We start from the raw sequence: 23,671 nt of genomic DNA, 5'->3' as shown, positions 1-23,671 counted from the left end.
TAGTGATTTTTTTATAAAAGTTTTTAGAGCTGTCCCAAATCTAATCTTAACTAAATTGGAATATATTTCAACATAAAAAATAATCTTTTAGCAGTCATCTTGAAATTTTTACAAATCTTCAGTCCAGAATTTGCCACACGAATGACAAGTTTTGCTGGTTTTAAATTCGAGAAATGAAAAAGCTCCTGCGCACGGATTTGAACTCAGAACCTCCAGTAATGCAGACAGGCTTTTATCCGATACACTACACTGTCCAACTAGCTGTACTATGGAATACATTGGGTACATGCTTATTACACATGTCAACCATTCAGCTAGCATTATGCGTGAAGCCATACCAGATTAATACGTGAAAAAATACTCATGCATGGCCAACAAGAATTGCAATCAGTATAGATTTGTAGTAGGCACTGCAGCTGCTACAGTATGAATTACACAGAAATAAACACAGTACACAGAAATAAATAAACTTCATTTTAAAGTTAGAATGGTAAACGTATATGTTGAGCTACAATAAATTTTCTGTGCAAAACCTGCTTTTACCTATGCAATGCCGGGCATTCACCTAGTAGATACATACGAAATATATTGAGATATACAGAAAGTATAAAAGCTCTAAGTTCTCTAAAATTATAATTTTCCGTCTTTAAATTTCACCGCAAATCCTGAGGGAAATGCTGAAAGTCTATCCCTAGAGGCAGCTGTACCGATAGCATTTTGATTGTTGGTCATATGAAAGATATAGCTTCAGCGTAATGCCTGATGTAGGCAAAAATACTCACTAGGCGCTTCAAATATCTATAGTGTAAATTTAATATATCTCAGGAGCTACGTACATGTACATATTTATATATAAATGTATATATACATGCCTAGAGGACAGGACAGTCTGGCCTAGAGCCAGACCGTCCTGCAGTTGCACACTACAAAGCGTCCGCTATATTTGACATCTTTGATTGCAAGTCCTGATGAGCATAGACTGAACAAATTAGTTATATTTTAAAAATACAAACAAACCATACAAAAATCCTGAAGTTTGAAAAATTTGCTTATCAAAGAATAAATTAGTTTCAAACCATTCTAAAATAAAGGAGCACTTCTAAAATTGCCATACAACCTGTTGTAGTTGTTCGCATGATTGAAAACAATAATAAAATTGTGTCTTTCGTACTTCACGATCATAACATAAACAGCGAGGTGCGCTTCTAAAAAGCTGTCCAATATCTGTATCAAAAATAATGAGTAACAGTTTGATTAAAATAAATCACTCAACGATATCAAAGCCGATTTGAATGATTAAAAAAAGCAATAAAACATTCATTTGTCAGGTTTAAAAGTTATGGTAATACGTGTGCGAGGAAATTTTGCGTGTATATATGTTATGCGTAGTCACTGTGTTCGAAATCAACCACTAACCATCTCGCCTTTCCCAGCCATCTTCAACCATCTGCTGATATGCACTCTCTTCATCCACCTCAAAGGCTTCTGTAAATATGCAACATGCAATAATTCTTATTTACACACTCAAAATTACAAGTATTTTCAATATAGCTGCATTAAAAGCTTTGGTGCTGACCAGCTCTGCTGTTCATGCATAAGAATGGTGAATGACTTATAACAACTACACAAGGAAATCAATAATCTACGACCATGTTTGTAAAATCTTTGGGTTGGTCTTGAAAATTTGATTTTTTAAATCAAATGTATCCCTACCTTCACCCATGGCCATGTTTGCCAGCTGCCGTTCTAAGTCTTCAACAGGAGGATCTCTGTCGATGTCCTCTAACAGCGGCACTCCTGTATATCCACCACCATTTTTTATGTGCTTCAACAGCCTAGTACAGAAACAATGCAAGGATGTGAGCTCCGCAGATATAGGCATCTGTCTGCCAGAGATATGACTCTGCAAAGCATATCTTTACGAAATATGGACAAACATGCTATAAGTGTGTAAGCTTACCTTCTCCAATTCGGATCACGAACAAGGATTGCTGGATTTCCGACGACGATGAGCAATGCTTTCGAGCGTGTGACAGCCACATTAAACCTCTGTAAGAGATAAGATAGAAGGAATGACGAGGTGTGCAGCAGCCAATTGGTCATTTCCTGTCAGCGTGCTGTGTTAAAGTTGATAAAACTCAATAGCTGTACCTTTGATTAGTTGATTTAAGCGGTTTTCCAGTGTTCTGCATAATTAATAAAGCAAGACTGGAAGGTAATATTTCCCCACCTTTGGATTGCCTATAAACCCGAGATTGAAGTCTTTGTCATGGGTGAGGTAGATATCTTGGCTCCTTACAGTACTAATAATAATAATCTCCCTCTCATCTCCTTGAAATTTTTCCACTGAGCCAACCTTTATCTTCTTATAGTCTCGAGTTCGAACAGTTTGTCTATCAAGTTCCTCCAATGCTCTCTGAATTTTTTTCACCTTAACAAAAAGCAAATACTTGGTTTTGTATCATAAAGACATTGTTATCAATTTGTTTGCCACTAGTACATAGTTTGCATGGTCAACTCACCTGCTGGTGGTATGGAGAGATAATTCCAATGTGCCAGTTGCTGACTGTAGGAGACCTGCTTTCCATCAGCTCACGGACATAGTCTTGAACAACGCCCACCTCATGTACATTGAACCATGATGGAGAGCTGGCTTCTCGGTCCTCTTTTCCATTCACACCATGGAATATGAGAGGAAAGTCTTTTTGAGGCAGCCCCTTCAAAGAGAATAGCCTTATAAAGAGCTGTCTTGTGACTTGAAAATGAGAAAATCACTTGGATTCAGACAATTTTCAAATACAAACTGCATCACCCCAATAATTAAAATGAGCTTGGAAAAAGGTTTAAGTTAGTGTGGACATAGTGTGGACATATTGTGGACATAGTGTGGACATATTGTGGACATAGTGTGGACATATTAAAAATATCCACAATCCTGTATAAATGCACCCGACTAATTCATCCACGTTATTATCCTTATGAAATGAAATATAATGACCAGTTTTATAGCCCTGCCATATATACTAGTATATAGTAAATATATACACTAAGAAAGTTAAACTGATAGTGTGACATGTAATCAATGCATTTTCATTTCACTACAAATGTAATCAAAACTATTTATATGTTATTATCACAGAAGATTTCTAGCATTGGTTAAAGTGATGAACAATTTACTATTATTTTTTAAAAGGCTTTAAATACAAAATGGTGTGATTAATTTAGGTGATGTGATTTAAATTGAAAATTTAAATATGATTAATTAATACAAACTTAGGTGCCATTAATTATCTGTATTTTAGAGTGATTCACATACAATTACCTTGCAATTGTGTGAATCACACAATTACAAAAAATAATCAAAATACAAAATTGTGTGAATCACACAATTTTAGAAAAATAACTTATTTTTCTAAAATATGTGAAGATCAGCAGGTGAAAAGTTGCGCAGCAATCTAAAGAAACACTGGCAGCAATGCTGTCAGTTATAGTCATTCATCACACTAACCCCACTAAATATCTTTGTTTTTGAACTTGGGCTTTAGCTATTGGCAACCGGTGCGTATATTGATCTTGTGAGTGTTTTAAAGCTAAACCTAGTGATGAATGAGTGATGATCTCCTTTTGTAAAATAGATTTGCAACAGATTCGAGACCGCTAAGCGATGATATTTTCAAATAGCAACTGTTGAAAACAAAGCATACCTCCCAGTTGCAAAACCTCTCTCGGCTTGCTTGGTCAGCGCAGACCTGTAGCTCACTCTCATAGAACAGATCGTTTGGCACTTTGAGTATGTCAGGATGAGACCTGAAGCTCTGCACCAGTTTGGTTACATAGTTGGGGTTGAATTTTTTGGTCGATCCCTGCCTCTTGTAGTTATCTCGACTCATCAACCTTTCTAGGAGGCTTGTTTCTATTCAACACAGAATTTAGTCACACCTTTAGCCTATTCAACTAAAATGCAATTTAATTTACTACTCGATAGTATAATCTAGAAGAGTGGATTTATTAATTCAAGCTTTTCCTTGAAATATTATGCAATGGAAATTTCGATATAAATGTTTCGCATAAGTGCATGCGTAAAGTTTAGAACTATCAGCCTTACCCAACCCTCCTTTGTTTGCAACTTGAGATCTAATGATAGGCCCTAACTGCTGAGGATCACCAGCTAAAACAACCTGACCACCGTGAGCCATTTGTGTGTCAAGGAGCCCAGCCAGGGGAATGACCGTTTCAGGTTCTGTGGCATGTCCAGCCTCGTCTATGAATATGTGTGTGAAGTGACTGTGCATCTCCGCAGACACGAATCTAATAAGTAACAGGAGAGGACAACTGAGACCAGAAGCAAGATAAAAACAGATACTCATACTTGTTCTAATCTCATTGGCTACTGTAATAAAGCAGCGAGTCTGATGGAAGAAAACTGTTTCTCCTAGTCCTTTCAAAATCGAAATGAATGAAAAAATATTTATTATCGAATGGGTGTGTGCGAAGATCGATTGTTGAGATCTACACATACCCATAAACTGAAAGTTATCATTTACATAGACAGGTAACTGCTGTATCAATTAGATGATGACCTAATGTGTCTGTTATATGATAAGAGGTAGGTTAGCAGAGCTTACAAATGTATACAAAAATTTAGTTATCACATACCATTGTGTACCACATTCATAGCAAAAATTACTGTAATTGTTCTGAGATTTGAACCCGAATGCCAAGAGCGTACCGCATGAATGTAGAGAAGCAAAAAAGCACCCTTTTTACTTCCAGAACTGATATTACTGATATTTTGTAAAAATATGCAATTCGCCACTACTACCCATGCGGTGTGAAGCATATGTAAATTTAAAAGGACAAAGTTGTCAACGATAACATCAGCTACATGTAATCGGCTAAATGGGAAAGTTAAAGTGAAAATTAAATGGATTTTTACAGAACAGTTTGAAATGTGTCTACAAACACACCTTCCACTTGTAACAAGGGTGACAATGAGAATCTTGTACTTCAGAAGATCGTCTTTGCTAGGGTACCAGATTTCCTTATCACCTCCTTTGAAGGACGCAATTCCTTGAGTTGATCGATAATTGGATACCTGACGGATCTACCGTACGAAACAAAGTTTTGGTTTCAAGACAGTCATGAAACAACTCACTGGTATTTAGGACTCTGCACAACACAACCAAGTACATCCTTTTTTCCAAAAACAACAATACAAACGTCTTCCGATTGTAAATATGAAAATCAGTATTATCTGCATCTGTACTAAATGTAGCACCACGGCTTTGCATTGAAACAGGAAGTGTCAATATAGCTAGAGTGTAGACATAGATTATCTTATAGGCACAAATCTGTTAAATGTTGATGGAGTGTCAGCTGGCCAGTTACAAGCATGAGTTACAACATGAGTTACAAGCAGTCACTCCATGAGTATATTAGCATGAAATCACCCTGTTGTGACTCTAGTAGGAATACTGCCAAGTTGAGATGAGTTATATACATATATACATACATGATATATATACATATACATACACGATATACATACATACATGATATATATACATACACGATATACATACATACATGATATATATACATACATACACGATATATACACATACGTACATGATATACATACATGATAGACATATATACATGATATATATATTTTTCATATTTATTTATATATATTTTTATTTATATATACTTACTTATATGTATTTTTATTTATATATATATTTTACCACTTGACCGATAAAAATAATCATTGGTTAAATAATAGAAGAGTACCTTCTCTTCTACATCCTGATAGTTCCTGGACATAGCATGAACTCTTAGCATGTCATTCCTGTCCACATGGCCAAGTAACCTCTTGGTAACTAGATCGGCGGCAGCATTTTGAGGAGCACAAACTAGGATGCGAGAGCGAGGGCAAGTCTTGTACACCTGCAAATATAGAAACACTAGAAATGTTGGTTACTTTAAACTCTAGGGATATCTCATCTTAGAGCTATAGTAATAATAAGGCAACTTCACCTGTTTGATGGCCTCAACAAGGGTGAAGGTTTTGCCTGTGCCAGGTGGTCCATATATGAGATAAGGAGCTGGCTTTGATGTTCTGCATACAATGTGCTTGACTGCATCTTTCTGCTCTTTGTTGCTCTCAATTTCCGTCATAGTAAACCTGCAAAGGATACAGTTAATGAGAGGAAGTGAACATAGTAAACCTACAAAGGAAACGAAAACGTGTGACTCCAGTACGCAAAGCATAGCATCCCTTTTCCTTTACAATCAAACATACATTCATGACATTGGAAAAATAATTTTAAAAATAAAAATGAAATAAAACTTGTTAAAAACCTTCAATTGAAAAACTATTATTTTGAAACATAAAATAATTAAACAGTATGCCACATTTGTGACTACAAATCATATATTACAGATTCGCCAAAAATAATAAATCTTATTTTTTACTCCGGTGCCAGTATGTCCTGGTTTTTCAAATCTAGCAACTGTTTTTTAAAAGAGTGATCTTCAAATGTTCAATTCATGCACACAATATATTATATGTACAAATTTTCCTTAGTGATATTTAATTTTTTATTTATATTTATAGTTATTATTAATGTCTCCATTTCCTTACACATATGACAATCAGAATGATGAGCAAAGTTTAGCTCTTATTTGGTGGAAAAGGGACTATTGCAGCAATTGCCACAAATTGTTAGAGTCTATTTCCAAGTAAATATTTTTCAGCCACAAATTTTTCTGATGTTACCTGATCTCAACCCACATAGTATTACTTGTGTGCTATTTACAAAGTACACGAATTCATAATAATAGCTAGTACACAATTACACGTAACTTACGTGAGCTGCAAATTATCCGGATTGTCACATAGCAATCGTTCTTCATGGCTAACGGAAGGAAAGAGAATGTCCTCCAAAGAACAGCAAACTTCTTCACCAGCCCAAGTTACAGCTCGATGTGAAATCTTCAAGGTGAGTCTATTGATGGTGAACTCGATGTCATGCTTCAAACCTTGTACAAAGTTTTCCCTCATCCTGTAGCAACAAATCTGTCTTTGTAAACTAATGGTTTTGTTTTTCAATGTATCAGATTAGTCTGTGTAAGAGAGTAGCCCGTAGCCCAAGACTCAATCGTCTTAAAAGCAACAAACGGTGAAAATAAGAGCATTTGGGCCTAACTATTCCCTCTACCAAATCATAAAATGTGAGTTAGACTGCTGTGACCACCCCTAATAGGCACATTAAACTTATCTGCGTGTACGACAATCAAAAGAAAACCTCCATAGAAAAGCTGACGTGGTGGGAGTGCTTGTATCTTACGAGGCAGCCATATGTCATCAAGCACTCACTGCCACCAAGTTCAGTCAACTTGAGCTGATCAGACAGCCCTTCTGGGGACTATAATACCTCAAAGCATTTTAGCTACAGAAAACATAATTATAGCAAAAATGATTTTTTACAAGTGTCTCACTCTTTGGTAAATCCTAAAGAGACATCATCGCGGGAGACTTTGTGAACATGACCTTGGTACTTCTTCCGTCCAGCTTCGAAGGTCGGTATGGCATATAACTTGTCACCCCGCAGCACTGATGGCCTATTCTCAGCTAGTCCTGGTACCTAAATAGCAACAGATTCTTATTGGCTGCTTATAGACCTTGTAACTAACAGCCAATCATCCTATTAGACAGGGATTTGGATTTAAAATAGAAACAGGTATTATTAAAAAGAGGGTTGATTGAGTAAAATAATTTTATTATATAATATATATATAATATTATATATAATTATATATATATATTATATATGATTTATATATAATATAAATTATATATAAATTATATACAATTTATATTATATATAATTTTATTATATATATATAATATTTGTATTCTTACATACTGCCTTTTGCACACTGACCAGGTGACCAGAACATAAGGTGTACACTTGTATTTATAAACACTGACCAATGTACACAGCTTGTACTATAGACATTGACCAGTGTACACGGTGTACACAGTGTACACTAGTGTACAGGTCATACATTTCCAGGCACAAATATACAAACAGACTACACTATTTATATTACTGCAGATGTTTGATATACAGAGCATACATTTAAAGGTTGTCAACTCAGCTTAATACGGTGGACAAACAACAATTGAACAGTTGGACTATGAAAGACATAATGATCAGTTGGTTCTTTACTGAACTTGTTTCAAGGAAACACTAACCTCGAGCTTGAGAAGACCGCTATAGCCTTCCTTTCTCATCTCGGCACCAAGAATGGTGTAGCGCTCTATGTCTATTTCCATCTGGTGCTCCTCCAAGTGCAGCAATTTGTTGAAGTAGTCAGAGTAGTTACTGAAGTCGAGTCTGTTGAGATTCAGCTTCTTCCTACAAGTTATCTTAGTGATTCAGGTCGCAGAAATTTCTTGCTAGCCATTCACTTTGTTTCACCATAGATTGATCAACATACATGGGTGAGTATTTGTCATTAGACTTATCTGTTGTACATAGAACCTTTCCTAAGAATCAATATACATGGGTGAGTATTTGTCATTAGACTCATCTGTTGTATATAGAACCTTTCCTAAGTATCAATATACATGGGTGAGTATTTGTCATTAGACTCATCTGTTGTACATAGAACCTTACCTAAGTACCAATATACATGGGTGAGTATTTGTCATTAGACTCATCTGTTGTACATAGAACCTTACCTAAGTATCAATATACATGGGTGAGTATTTGTCATTAGACTCATCTGTTGTACATAGAACCTTTCCTTAATATCAATTTACATGAATGAGTATTTGTCATTACACTTATCTGTTGTACATAGAACCTTTCCTAAGTATCAATATACATGAATGAGTATTTGTTATTAGACTAGGATCAGACATGATAAATTTTATTCACCTTCTTAGATGTGTCTTTCTAGTTGCAAAATTGAATTACCACTAGCTAACTATATGGGACCAAGTGCATATTTTATTGTTTAGTTTTTAGCTGTTATCCACTAGCTATATTTAAAATACAAGCATGATTTGTTTTATTGGCTAAAAAACTATTTTTCTTTTCATTCTAAGTAAATTCTAGTTGGATGACCTCTTTTCAGTTTGCAAACTAATTTGTACTTTAGTTGATTTTGAGATCAATTCAGGGTCAGATGCCTTTTCTGTCATTACCAGAGGCCTTTTCTAAGATTGGTCCTCAACCTGTTGTACACAAGTCAGTCACTTTAGACCACTAAGTCATGACTGACTCCTTCCTTGCTAAAAAACTGCATTTTAATATCACTTGGCGGGAAATATGCCAAAACTATTGTTCTAGAAAATACATTCTTCTTTCATGTTATTACCAAAATAGTTTATCAACATATCAAAACTACAGTACAATTTATCATAGTTAATGTGCAAAATAGTCATTCAGAGGTCAGATAGGGCATTTTGCACAATGGTTTTAGAATCTATACTATCACATTGGTTTGCCTGACTCGATAATACTATGAGAATTTCGCAAAGAAACAGACAGAGGTTACAGCGTCATCAGACCGACTGTGAAAAGGTTTCAACTACTCTTTAAACCCACATCAGGTTACTAATAGTTTTTACTGCCATACCCTACTAATTATGCTAATACTGACTAGACGAAACTGAACGGACAGGTTGCAGACAGAATGCTACTTGAAATGTAGAGCTGTGTACTCACATCATGCGCCTCACAACATATAATGAACATCACATTGTACATCTGAAATTGCAAAACAACACTAGCACCTTTTTGATTTCTATGTGTCATGATTCCGGTTAAATTCATATTTTGCGCAGTAACATCAAAATAGGCATCTGTTCCTCCAGTATTCAAAGTGGTAATATAATACTAGTCAATACTATAATTAAGTCAATTTATTCAAAAATGCAAGAGCCAAACTTATTTAATAAATTATAATACTCACAATATATCTTCCTCTGGAGTGGGCACACGCAGCAGACCGCGAATATTGGGAGGAATGAAATAGTCATCAGGACGAAGGGGCATCACCAAATGGCTGTTACTCCTGAAATACACACGACTCTAATACATACACACGACCCTTTGAAACAAACAGATAGTATGCTGGATGACAATATTCAAAAATCTGCAACAACTATAATGTTGGTTCTTTCTTTTTACTAAATAAAGCTACTTTATTTAAACATCAAAAATTAGTAGTAATGAAAAATGGCAAATTACACAAAGAGGATAACTCCAACTAAAAACTTAGTTGTTAAAGGGCCGATCAATATTGATTGATGAAACATGAGTTGTGTGATGACTGAATAGCTATTAGTAGATATAGCTGTTGAGCCTTCAGCCACTCACTGGAAAAAAACAAACAAGACAGCTTGTCATCTTTTTATCAGGCCATAGTTGAGTGCTTAAGTCAGAATCATTGACTACATTTTTGACAGGATGGATGAACAGCTGTTAACTCATCATAATTTCTTTCTTAAGATTTGGTTCACTTAAGTATTCACTATTTAGGTGCATAACCAAACCTTATGAGTAAAATGTGTGCATGGTGACCCTGCAATGACATTGTGGTCAACGACATTCTTAAGATAAGCTGTTCAGTAGCAGGACTGGGCCATGTAGAACTCTATAACAACTCCAAAAAACACAAAAATTATGTATAAAAATTACATATAAAAATCAAAAAATTTAATCAAAACTAATAGCCAAGTTTCCATTGTTATAAGAAACATGATCTACTTTAATAAATTAAGGCAAAACATATCAGATAAAGTACACATTAAAACTGGGATTAAAACAGACATTTCAACACGTAAGACCATAAGTGATACAACTTGTAAGATAATGCAACTCCATAACCTAAAAATTGTAGCAACTCACTCAAATGTTGGCACAAATTCACTCCTTACAATCTCAAGCCCGTGATCTCTTCGGTTCTTTTTTGGTTTCTTATATGGTATCTTAGGCTGTAGAATATCGAAGAGCTGGAGGTTACTAACAGATGAGATGGCAACCTCTCGCAGAATCTTGAAGTCATCAACATCAAAAATTCGCTTGAATGTAAATATGAGAGGGACAACCTTTCTACCTGGCCAAGCGGGTTTGAAGTTCATCATTACCGTGTGTTCGCCTAACAAAAATAAGTTTTGAATTTGAAATGAAACTGATAAAATTCCGTACAGCTTCACTGTTGCAACAGCCATATCAGCATTGCTCAGAGCAAAAATTTATACACCATTGGTAAAATTCAATTTGGCTTGTAAAAGAAATAGATCACATGCCTGAGAATTTTTTGACGATAAAAATAGTTTGTTTTCAATTAGTAGTTTTATTTTACGATGCCCGCCCATAGAGAATATCTGCTTGTAACTCACCAAACACTGGTATTTCACACGCATCATCACCAGATAAAATAACTTCTGGAATGTCATAGCGTAGATCACAAGCTTTGAATGCAACTGATGAAATTTGTGACAAATTTTTCATGCGGAAGCGGACAATCTGTGAGGACTGATCTTGCATGAGAATGTCTTTACACCCATTAGGTACCTCCTCTCCATCCACCAAAATCCGCACATCTTTTTTGTCTAGCAGTTGCTCTGTCCTAAACATGAAACATCTGATCACATTTTAGGTCATGCGTAAGAGACCTTATCGCTGATGGAAACCTTCCTTTATAGCACTATGTAGACAGATAACTCCTGTAACATATATATATATATGTATATATTTATATATATATGTACGTATATATATTTATATATATATATATATATATTTATGCAGTATATATATATATATTTATTTATGCAGTTCACTAGAAGAGAGTGCTCAATATTAAAATAGAGCATTTATATAAAATATATTAAGAGCTGAAAACTTTAAAAACTGCTTAGCCTACTATACAAATAATATTTAACACAATATTTAATACAAATTTAAATACTGTTTTATATATATATTTCTCAAAGTATGTCTGTGGATATGTGTATCATTCCAGCTATAGATCTTAAAATCTTAATGTTAAAATTTTGCGTACCAATGGATTCACGACGAATGCATCGACAAGTTTCTTATCCGGACGCTCTACCACTGAGCTAGAACACTATAGTGATCAGTTACGTTTTCATATAAAGGATACACCATGCGCAGGCTAATTATTTTAGCTTTGCGTCCACGAGTTACGATGCTCCGGTTCAAAATATTTTGGGACCTAAGTATATGCAACGCGATGCTTATTCGTCTTTTTTCGTTAGGGCTAATTTATTCGGCCCCACAATATCGACAATAATTTATCTCAAATTTAAAATTTGGCGATTTGTGTACTGGTTATATACAGTGGAACCTCGGTTCTCGAACGCTTTGTTTCTCGACTAACTCAATTTTCGACCAAAGATTTTGAGATTTGTTCATCTCGGAGCTCGAACATAAATTCGGTTCTCTACCAAACCGGAGCATGCGCATTGGAATTAGAACAGCTCCGGAAACAGTGTAGAAACATTCGTTAACAAACGAAGAAGCATTTTACGCTTCATAAATTCTTTACAAAAAGTGAAGAATCATCTGGGACGACGTCTCCTCTACCGAAGAAATTTGCTAGGGAAATAACCTTTCAACTCAAGTTACCCTAAATTGTTTTGGAGGAAGATTATCCTTTAAAGATGTGAAGTAAACTTGCCATTGCGGTTTATATTTTCTTTTTGCAACGATTTTTGATGTAACTGATCTGTTGCATTTTTTGCTGTTTCATTATCAATTTCTGCAGTATTGTATCTTAACCTTTAATGTTTTTGATATTTTAAGAGCCAATCATACGAAATGTTTACTTTTGTTTTCTTTTTCTATCATCATAAATAGAGATCCAAATATTAAAATTAAACACGATTTATATCTACCCATTTTTATTTATAGTATGCAGTATACGGTACATTTTATGGTGTAAAATGTTGAAAAATACTTTACCGAAGTTGTTTTCTCGCCTTGGAACGGATTAAAATTTACATAAATTTATTCTAACGGGAAAAAATTGTTTCGGATCTTAAACAACTCGGTTTTCGAACAACCTTCTGGAACGGATTATGTTCAAGAATAGAGGTTCCACTGTACGTTATTAAAAGATATACTGTACGTCGCTAAAAGTTAAGAAATTTTAAATTTACAGTGGTTTGAAAACCTTTACAGTCGTTTTATTTATTTTTAATTTAGTTGTCCTGCACAAGACTTTTTCCTCATGATATGAAGTTTGAAAGTTACAGTTGTTTGAAAAAGTTTGAAAACCTTTACAGTTTTTTTTATTTTCTCGCTTATTTTATCTCAACTACACAAAACACTTTTCTCATGATATGTAGTTTGAAAGTCAGAATGGCAAATGTTATTATATGTTAAATACAAATCAATTTCCTGTCCAAAGATTTTTTATTACCCGGGCAACGCCGGGTAGCACAGCTAGTATATATATATATATACATATATATATACACATGTATATATATATACATGTATATATATATATATATATCTACTATATAAACGGCAATCGTTGTCTGTCTGTGTGATTGAGTGTCCGCCTTATAGAGTACCATACTTTTCGAACTATTAGCCGCTACTAGGTATTTAGGGCGCATTAACGGGAATACCCAGTTAGTACAAGCCTCTATACATAACCTATTCATCGTTTTTACACAAAAATCACGTCATCTCTAGTTAGCGCGTCTCTTTACGGTGCCCAACGACGCTGGTGCGTTTGAAACAGCAAAGTTGCTGCCGTGTTAAAATGCACCGTCCTGAGTTCTGCGACCTATACAAAGGTGCCTATACAGCTATACAAATGTACTAATCATTAAATAAAATAAATTAATGAATAGTAATTTACATGCGATTAATATTTACTGCCAACGTGTACCGAGAAGGTCACGCGAACGTTGGCTTCTTGCGGTCACTGGAAAAAACGCAATTCTCACCTACTAAATTTCTACATAAGAAAAAGGTAAGGACTTCTTATTCAATGTTGTATTGTCTCTGAATTGCCACATTTTCACTACATAACCCTTTCACTTGCGTCCATGTACAAATTTAGCTATTGGCCTACTGCCAGCTATTTTGCCGATATTGCTTAATATGTATACAATATATTTTCAATTTCAAACTCCATCTAGAACGTTTGTTTTGGTTATATATTTCATTTTGCCAACATGTTAACAAGCACTGCTATACAAAAAATTTGTTGTATCTATACTTTGTGCATTGATGAAGCGATGTGAAGCTACAAAGCAAAACGATTCTCTACATTTTTCCTGATATTGCTTTTTAATTATCTGTGTAATCACAAAAATCTAAATCGGCTATAATGTCATCAACATAAGTAGTTATTTGTTTTCTAATTCAGACGCCTTTGATGAACTTACACAAAAATGTTCGTTTTTAAGTTGGGAATCCCCAAACGAAGATTAAAATATTAAACTTTTGGCTAATTTTATAGAGAAATGTTAGGACAAAACTGTCACTACCATAAAAGTCCTAAAGATCGTTGGTCATGTTATCAACGAATAATAAAATTCAGTTACTAGCAATTGCTGGGAAAGTCGCAAAAATGTGTGTACGGCGGTTGATCATAGGAAACGCATAAATGAGTCTACTTCGGTAAAAGGGTTGAAAACATTGGATTTGCCACTGTTTGTGATAGTAAACTTGTTTATTTCCTTCTGAGTTACTTTTGCTTTTTTCCAGCTACGAGTGCTACAGAACTACAGCTACTACAGAACTTGCACATGTACTGCTACTGCGTTTTACCTACTAAATTTCTACATCGAAAAGGTTAGTACGTTTTATTCAATGTTGTATTGCCTATGAATCGCCACACCTCAACTACTTAATAACGTTGGATTTGCCACTGTTTGTGATAGTTGGACGAGTTCATTTCCTTCAGCAGCTGAGTTACTAATTTTTTCCAGCTACGAGTAGGCCTACTGTAACTTACTACTACAGAACTTGCACGAGTACTTCGAGGGTTGCGATAGGCGATGGTGAAAAGAAAGAGAGCAGCCGGTATCGACTTACTGTCACCCTGCTTTAGCCATGACCAGCTGTACGTCGCCTGCTAAAAAGTAGACACAAGCCGAAAACTGTTTGTTCATACACCTGACAGAAAAACAAAAGATGTTGTCTATCTGCAAGTTGTGCTATTGTTATGTCATGCCATGTTCTTTATGTTCTGCTATACCACAAGCAGCATTTTCTAACATATTTTTCAGTATATATATATATATACTGAAAAATATGTTAGATACAGCATTAGCACCTTACAATAATAAAACATAACGCCAACAGGATAGCCTTTTTATGGGATACAATAAGGATAAAGAATGCATGAAAATATATATATATATATTTTTTTTTTCATGCATTCGTTATCCTTATTGTATCCCATAAAAAGGCTATCCTGTTGGCGTTATGTTTTATTATTGTAAGGTGCTAATGCTGTATCTGCCTTGACATTATACCGTCTGTGCAGTTATACATATAAATTTTATCGACACAACCTCATTACTGTTTGTATATACCATGTCAAAACACAGGCTATAGACGAAAAACTGGTGAGCTATGATTAGTGTTTTAAGCATGTATTCTCCATTCAATAAATGCTGGTGATAGCAAAATATTTTGTATAATTTTTTAGAAAAAGCAAAACTTTTCAATACTGCCAGTTTGAAGAACTTCAGTTTGCCTAGCAATGTCAATTTCATCATCAGTTCTCTGTACACAAATAGGGCAATGCCGATTTGAGTGGTTTGAGACTGATGCATTGTAGACTAGCTGTAAAACGTATTGCAGATTTCCATTGGTCTCTCAACATTATTGACATATATGTCTGCATATGTGTATGCATAGTGTGATCGGGGCAAAAAATTTCAGTAGACTGCATATTTGGAGTTGTTTTACAGTATGAAAGACAACTCTCAATAAACCTCTTGCTGTACATGAATCTGTTCCCGTGGACGGGTAATGCAGCTAGCGGTTTGGGGTCGTGGCGTCACTCAGGGATGCACGGGAGACCTTTTTCGCCCCGAGTGCAGCGAGACTATCCAGGCGTGGCTTTCTGGATAAATGAGTTGGCGAGTGCGAGGCGATTGATTGCGAAGCGATTGAGTGCTAGGCGATTGATTGCGAGGTGATTGATTGCGAGTGCGAGGCGATTTGTTGAGAGTGCGAGGCGATTGGTTGTGAGTGCGAGGCGATCGATTGCAAGGCGAGTGCGAGGCAAGTGATTGCGAGGCGATTGATGGCGAGGCGGGCCGATTGATTGCGAGTGCGAAGCGATTGATTGCAAGGCGAGTGCAAGAGCGCGATTGTCAACTGCGAGGCGAGTAAAGACTGGTCAGCCAAGGCGGGGGCTCGGCGGCAGAAGTGCGCGATCGTCAACTGCAAATATAAACGGGTATGGACGGACGCATGAATCTAGACACATGAATCTAGAATATTTACTAGATTTAATACGCATCAAGCTGTAAAACACATTGCAGATTTCCATTATTCTCCCCAACATTATTGACATGTTATATGTGTATGCATATTCAGGGCAACAATTTCAGTAGACAATTTACATAATAATACATCAGGGCAACAATTTCAGTAGACTGCATATTTGGAGTTGTTATACAGTATGAAAGACAACTCTCAATAAACCTTATGCTGCGCGTGAATCTGTTCCTGTCGGCGGGTAATGCAGCTAGTATATATATATACATGTATATATATATACATGTATATATATATAGGATGATCCATTACGCCTGTGGGCATTACATGAATATTTACTAATATAAAAAATTACCAATAAAAAAATTGTTTTTTCCCTTTTTGGCCTTCCTTTTTCTCAACTAAAATGAAACCAGGAAGTAGCCACAATTCACTATGATGATGTTTGCGTGAGTCTATCTAATAAAACTTTAATTCTATTGAAATACAAAAAAAATAAAAAGCATAAACAATTACAAAATTACTCCGATTTAAAGTAGTACTTTATGGAGTTAATTCATTAGTTTTAACATAACAATCGCAATATTTCTGGTTACTAATTGGCTCTTTAAAACATTCTTGTAAAAACCAGTAAAACCGGTGTGTTGAAACCTATTAATAACACCCTCAAATTCAAGACAAACTTATGATGAAATAGTTCATCTGCTGAGTTTCGTGTTAGTTGAACTTTTGTTTTTTTTTTCTAATTTTGACATCGAATCACATTGAAAATGTATAGAACTCTGGCCTCAGAAGTAACAGTGGTACTGACCTGGTTGAGTGAGGAGGAGAGATAAGATTAACTCTGTGCTGTAGGCCGACTTCATGCTGCGTGAGAAGCGCTGCCGGAATCTGAACCTCACATAGATCGCAGTAAGTTAATGTAGGAGCAGAGCATTTCTCAATGGTCAGCGTGGTCATATTCACTACTTTTGTTTTGTCTTGCTTTAGGTGTCTTTTGACTTCAGCTATGTCAGCTGACTTGAAGTCGCAGCCTGGGAAGGAACACGTTGGGAGGCCATTCTAAAAGGAGTAATTGAATGAAATCGGTATTCATTACTTTCTTGATAAAATTAAGCGAATTTTGATTCTGTTTGTAATGTGCGTTTAATATCACATGTTATTTGCTAAGATAATAATTGTTCTGAATGGACTCGGTGTAATTAGTAGGTCCATCTCTAGCATTTACTATTTTACTAAAATGCTTAGGTAAGTTGGAATAGAATTCTGGATAAAACCTCCACCAGCCAATCCAAGAGTCAGCCAGTTGAAAACCTTTTAATACTCAGACAAGGAAAAAAATATATTTTTGGCTCTTAGCCTTTCCAAACTGTTTCACACTATGTAGGACCCTAAGACTAAATATCGCTGTTGTTTACTCAGCTATAGCTTAAGTTCATGACAGTAAGATATACGCATGTTAACCTGGTTAGTTGCAGAAGAACTCGTCAGCACTTGTCAACAAATACTACAGAACCTGAAGTATTTTATATATATATACAACTATGACCTAGTTATGCATTTTTTATATTGCAAGTATGACCTAGTTATGTATTTTATATATAGACAACTATGACCTAGTTATGCATTTTATATATTACAACTATGACCTTGTTACCCATTTTTACATTGCAAATATGACCTAGTTACACATTTTATATATTACAAGTATGACCTAGTTACACTTTTTATATATTACAAGTATGACTTAGTCACACATTTTATATTACAAGGGTGATCTAGTTGGACATTTTATATTGTAAAAGCAAAACTGCAGCTTTATATCTGTTGGTAAATAGTGTGGCCGAAACAGTTATAGACCTAGTTATTTTTCTCTATGATAAGCAAACACATTTTTGACACTATTATCAACATACGTAATTATTATTAAACATATTTATTAAAGACAAGTAAATAATAAATATCTTTGTAACTTTTAGGTCTGAAAATTTGCATTGCAATCACATATAAATGGATCCAAGCTTAGACTAAACTATTTGCTGTCTGCTTTATTCTTGTTATAATAAACTAGCAGTAAGCCCAGGGATGTCCGCGAGTCCTTTCAGTTTTAATCAGACAGGTGGGTGTTTAACACTTTGAAGCCTCGACCTGAGATGATTTGAAATATGTTTGTCACCTAATCTTACAAACCAGTAAACTCGGATTCGAAGTTTGCCTTTGTTTTCATGTACTTCCGATTTTGTGAAAATTATGAAGTTTTGGGGCTTTGCATGGTATAGGAATTTACTATAATTCGAAAATTTTAAGTTGATTGGACAATTAGCCTTTCAGATATAGCAAAAATACTGACGACATCTCTATCTGAGCAATAAATTAAAAATGGCTGCCAATGGAACCCAAGTTCTGTTTGCGATTAGTGACTTCTGGCTTACGTAGAATTACAAAATTCTAAAGACATTGTGAAGTATATGTTTTAAGTGTAATTCCGAAATTTCAAGTTGAATGGACTCCAGTATCATTTCTTAAGATATTGCCAAAATAAGGACACTTTTAATAGGCTGAGAAAGAAAAAGTGGCTGCCAACAGAACTTTAGTTTTTTTTTACATCCATTTTACGTGGCATTACTAAACTTTGATCACTTTATGGAGCGTATACTGTTAACATAATTCATAAGCTTTAAGCCGATTGAACGATTAAATCTAGATAAAATGCTGAAATACCGAGGACTTTTAAAAATGATAAATTGCTGTCGTCAGTTTCTAAGAATATACTGATTGAAATTCTTAGTAATGAAATAGGCAATCTAACTGAAAAGCAAACTAAATAGCTTTTTCCTCAGCAAAAAAAGCTTTACACTAAAACTATTTGTTTTTTCTATTCATAAAATATGCACACTCCATCAAACTCGGTTTACACAAACCATTATATTTCTTCAGTTACCTTTAAAACATCACCCGTTTGAAGAGTGTGAAAAAAACTACTTGCTATATTTTATTTCTGTTTTTTTCTCTGTTGAGTTCTACAGCTTGGAGCTTCAATATGAAATTCAGTTCAATTTTAAGTACATTCGCAGTAGATTGAAAGTGTTAATACTGTCTAGGATCAGTTGGCTTGCTTGTGTATACAAGACGATTGAAAGTGTCAAAAGGCATGTTCTCAGAAACCAGATAAAATTTATAAACCAAATATTCTTAATATTCTTAGCAACCTGGTAAAAAGCATGGAGTATGTGTATAAAGTTGGAGTCGAATCTGCTAAAAGATTGGAAGGGCATACTGTTCACAGAGACTAACAGACAGACACAATGACCAAGTATAATTTATAAACATAGATTATGCAACGATTTTCCTAACTGGGCTTGGAGTGAGTTCAGGGCCTTGTTTGCGTTTCATTAATGCAACTTTTACGAGATTTTCATTTTCATCCTCATTTTATTGGACAATTTCTAACACTTTGCACCAAAATTCTTCAAAAATATAGCTCTTGTCCTTGACTTTTCAGAAGATTATGGATACACTCACGACAGATGTGATGTTTTGAATCTCTTCTTCGAGTTGTTGCTCATGGCACACAGACAGTTGATGTCGACCGAGGCCGTGAGCGTTAGCAAAGCCTCTCTGGCATATCTCACACACATGGCATTCACTTTCAGAACGAGATCTGAAGACAAAAAGAAGCGGCAGACGTCCTGCGATCTCTCCGATGAAGAATGACTTAAAGGTGAGAGTCCAGCCACTCATGTAGTAGAAAAATGACTTCTGTTTTAAGTATCTCATGACCTCATCAAAGGCGAACCTACAAAATTGTTCGACTATAAATGATACTATAGACTACCATTTCGTTTAGACATTCCAACACGCAATGGCTTGCTTTCTAGTCAATGTATAGCCTCAGATTCTCAGAAATCGTTGTCAGCCTTTTCGGCGTCCAACTGCAAAGTTTCAAAGAAATATAAGCACAAGATCTTATGTTACAAAATGTGAAGAAGTGGCAACACGCAAAGATGTAATTCACCTCCTTGGTGTACGTAAATAGCTTGCACATTGCTAAAAAATTCTGAATCATTTCAGCAGAAAATGTAGTTTCAAGGAGTTGTGCATCCTTATGTTTATATAGTTTCATACACATATAGCTCTCTATGTTAATATGTATACAGCGTTGCGTAACTCCACAGGCTTGTACAAACAAGACTATGTAATTCGATAGAGCTGTGCAGCATCCTGTAACCATGCGACTTCATACAAGGATGTGGTTATATGTTACTAAATGCATGGCTTTATGTAGAGCTTCATGAAGCAATGTAATATCCTATAACTAGGCATCATGTTGATATACTATGTGATTACAATTACATGATCTGGTGGGGTTTGGTGGCATCTAACATGTTCTGATTAATCAGTGCCATCTAAGAGTCGACTATCTAAACATCACACGGTATGCAATATTGTAAGTTTTATTATTTGGAAACTTTAAAAAGCCACACAGTAATACTGTAAAGCAACAAATATTGATCCGTATATATGTATATAGAGATCAATATTTATATATATATATATAAATAATTATGTAAAATAGTTGTACTTAACTTGCCACTACTGGCAATTTCATGACATCTTCTGTCCGAAGACAGAAGAAGTCATGAAACTGCCAGTAGCTGCAAATTAAGTATAACTATTTTACATGACTATTACTATTCGCTCCAATTTCTTGTAGAGCTATTTTATTTTGGTATTACTTTACTGTATTATTTTATAATATAGTAGAACCTTAGTTGTAATTATATATATACCGTAAAACCTTTATTTGAACGCCACTATCCAAGAAGGGTTGAAAAATACGGTGTCACCCTTTAATTGAACACCACACGATCTCTATTTGCCTGCCACTTTGACATTCTTTGATCTTTACGAACCCATAATGGAAAGTGATCAGTAGAAAAGTGTCCACAAAATGGTACTAATAAAGACTCGGTTATATTAATAACAATTAATTCTTTCGTTGTTGCCATGATTTTAGTGACGGTATACCTGAGAATATCACCCGTCACAATCATCAGAACTACACTCTGATTCAAAGTTACTAAGGTCGAAACCCTATCCATTGTTTTCAGATTCCTCCATAATGTGGTTTAGGCCTACAATCTTACCTGAAGAGACTTTAAAGCATTTTGACGAACAGTGAGATACTCTTCAGGAACACTGTACAACGTAATAGCAGCTATTATTATGAAATATTCTAGCTTGAAAACCTTAAAAACATCTTTAAAAACTAAAAACGTCATGTCCATTTTCTAACTCCTAAGCTTCATCGTTTTTAAAAAAAACAATATAGCAATACTTAATAACAGCATCACACTAATATGTTATAATCAAAATAGTTTCTTGTTTAACTCAGTTTACTACTTCGATGTATATGAAAAATGGTTTAGAAAAAATGCTGAGGCCGTCAATATTAATGTCGATTCACTCGAAAAAAAATGAAAAATCTAGGTGACATTAGCATCGCTTTGCCCGTAAAATTGTTAAATTTGGCTTCAGAACATCTGACGAGCAAGTCAATAAATACAGAGCCCCCTTTATTTGAACGCTACCTCTAATTAAACGCCACTATAATAGGGGAAGGGTTGAAAAATAAAACGCCATGGCTTTCAAATAGAGGTTTTACGATCTATATAAACAAATACAATGTATAACGATATTGCTAATAATGCAGCTGAGATGAGCAACATTGGGAGCAGCGAACCGTATCTACAAACTTACTCATTAGAATCCAGATTGAGATAGTACTCATAGAAAGTTGACTTAGCAAGACTGAGGCCATCGCTAACATTGTGCTCGTCATTGAAGCCAAGGAGAACTGTATTAGCAAACTCTCTCAGGGTCTTGGCTCTTTTTTCTGCCATTGTTTCCTTCTCAAATCACCAGCATGGAATGACTGCTTCCTGATTTGCCGTAAGCTTTTAGGAAAGATAATATATAAATTATTTTGGTAATTCATGTAATGCTAGAATGCTGGCATGTAATATTGATCTGGCCTTAACCTCAGTCCATAGCTTGTACAGAAACATGCACATTAAGATCTTAGCTGTACAGATATACATAGTCTACAATGTTTTCGAGTTGAGGGTAACTGGATCAAAGAGGTTGGTGAAATCAGGTGAAGTATGAAACAGAGAAAGTTTTCAGCAAATGAAGTGAAACGTGAGATGCTACCTATTACATACAACACTAACGTTTAGTCTAGTTAATACAAGCTATCCAGTGCGTGACACGTCAATGTAGGTGTTTCCGAAATTTCTAAGATAGGGAAACAAGCCATAAGTTTTCACCTATTACAATTCGATAGCAAAGCCCAGCGTGTTCACAATGGAGAGAAGACCATCCGCAACATATTGTTGACTTTCTCTTGTACTGATTCAGCTTGCTATGATCGTATTGTTATGACAAAACAACCGTAAAAATGGGTATCTTGTAACTATCGTTTACGATAGATGCAAAAGATTCACTGAACGGTTTGAAAACACTTGCTTCTTCTTTTTGTTCATATTTCTTCTGAAATTATCAGTAGCTAAAGTGTACAGACTGGGAAGGTTCTGCTATCATTACTATTAAAAAGGAAATAAGTAAAAGAGGATTGCAACGTACGCCATGTGTAGGTGACCGAATAACGCTACAAAACACTACTGTAACTATTTGCATTCAAATTGGCGGAACTGTCACTCATGCATGACTAGCTAATAGAATCTGGGTATAGCCATGAGGAGTGTCAAATAAACATCAATATTCATCCAGCGATTACCACAGAGACAGAGTACATCATCAGTGGTAAATGATGGCATAGAGCAGCGCTACTTCGTTCATTAAACATTAGATAGATTGGTTATGTAAACGTTCTTAAATTTCCAATTAGGATGCCACTGCCAGGTGCCTTATTAAAGTAACTAAATACATTCCTCTGTCTGCATTCCCACAAGGTTTAGATGCGATTTTGGCTTGATAAGACACTAAATATTATAATGCTTCCAAAAGCGTTCAAACTACCAGTGTTATAATAATGAGATTAGTCATTTTACAAGTCTTTTTATACAATTGACTCACCTTTTGCCTTCAGCGAGCAAGAACCTTTCTGTCTATAGCGCTGTTACATC

General features: G+C 35.2%; 1 protein-coding gene across 1 annotated transcript; it reads right to left on the bottom strand.

The window, feature by feature from the left end:
* Positions 1-977: 977 nt before the first annotated feature.
* LOC137390043 (putative helicase mov-10-B.1) lies at positions 978-23,671 on the bottom strand. Its single transcript, XM_068076277.1, has 20 exons — positions 23,622-23,671; positions 22,284-22,480; positions 20,046-20,319; positions 17,335-17,585; positions 11,423-11,652; positions 10,929-11,178; positions 9,991-10,092; positions 8,264-8,426; positions 7,504-7,649; positions 6,873-7,067; positions 6,040-6,187; positions 5,794-5,949; positions 4,968-5,104; positions 4,106-4,308; positions 3,705-3,913; positions 2,523-2,717; positions 2,231-2,431; positions 1,961-2,049; positions 1,714-1,835; positions 978-1,485 (listed from the first exon to the last, which is right to left on the bottom strand). Exons 2-20 carry the CDS (start codon positions 22,424-22,426, stop codon positions 1,412-1,414), a joined length of 3,288 nt encoding a protein of 1,095 aa, XP_067932378.1. The 5' UTR covers positions 22,427-22,480; positions 23,622-23,671; the 3' UTR covers positions 978-1,411.

The sequence above is a fragment of the Watersipora subatra genome, chromosome 3 (genome assembly GCF_963576615.1).
Source record: "Watersipora subatra chromosome 3, tzWatSuba1.1, whole genome shotgun sequence".
Lineage (NCBI taxonomy): Eukaryota > Metazoa > Bryozoa > Gymnolaemata > Cheilostomatida > Watersiporidae > Watersipora > Watersipora subatra.
Note: the sequence above shows the minus strand (reverse complement) of the source record. Positions and strands in the feature narration are given on the sequence as shown.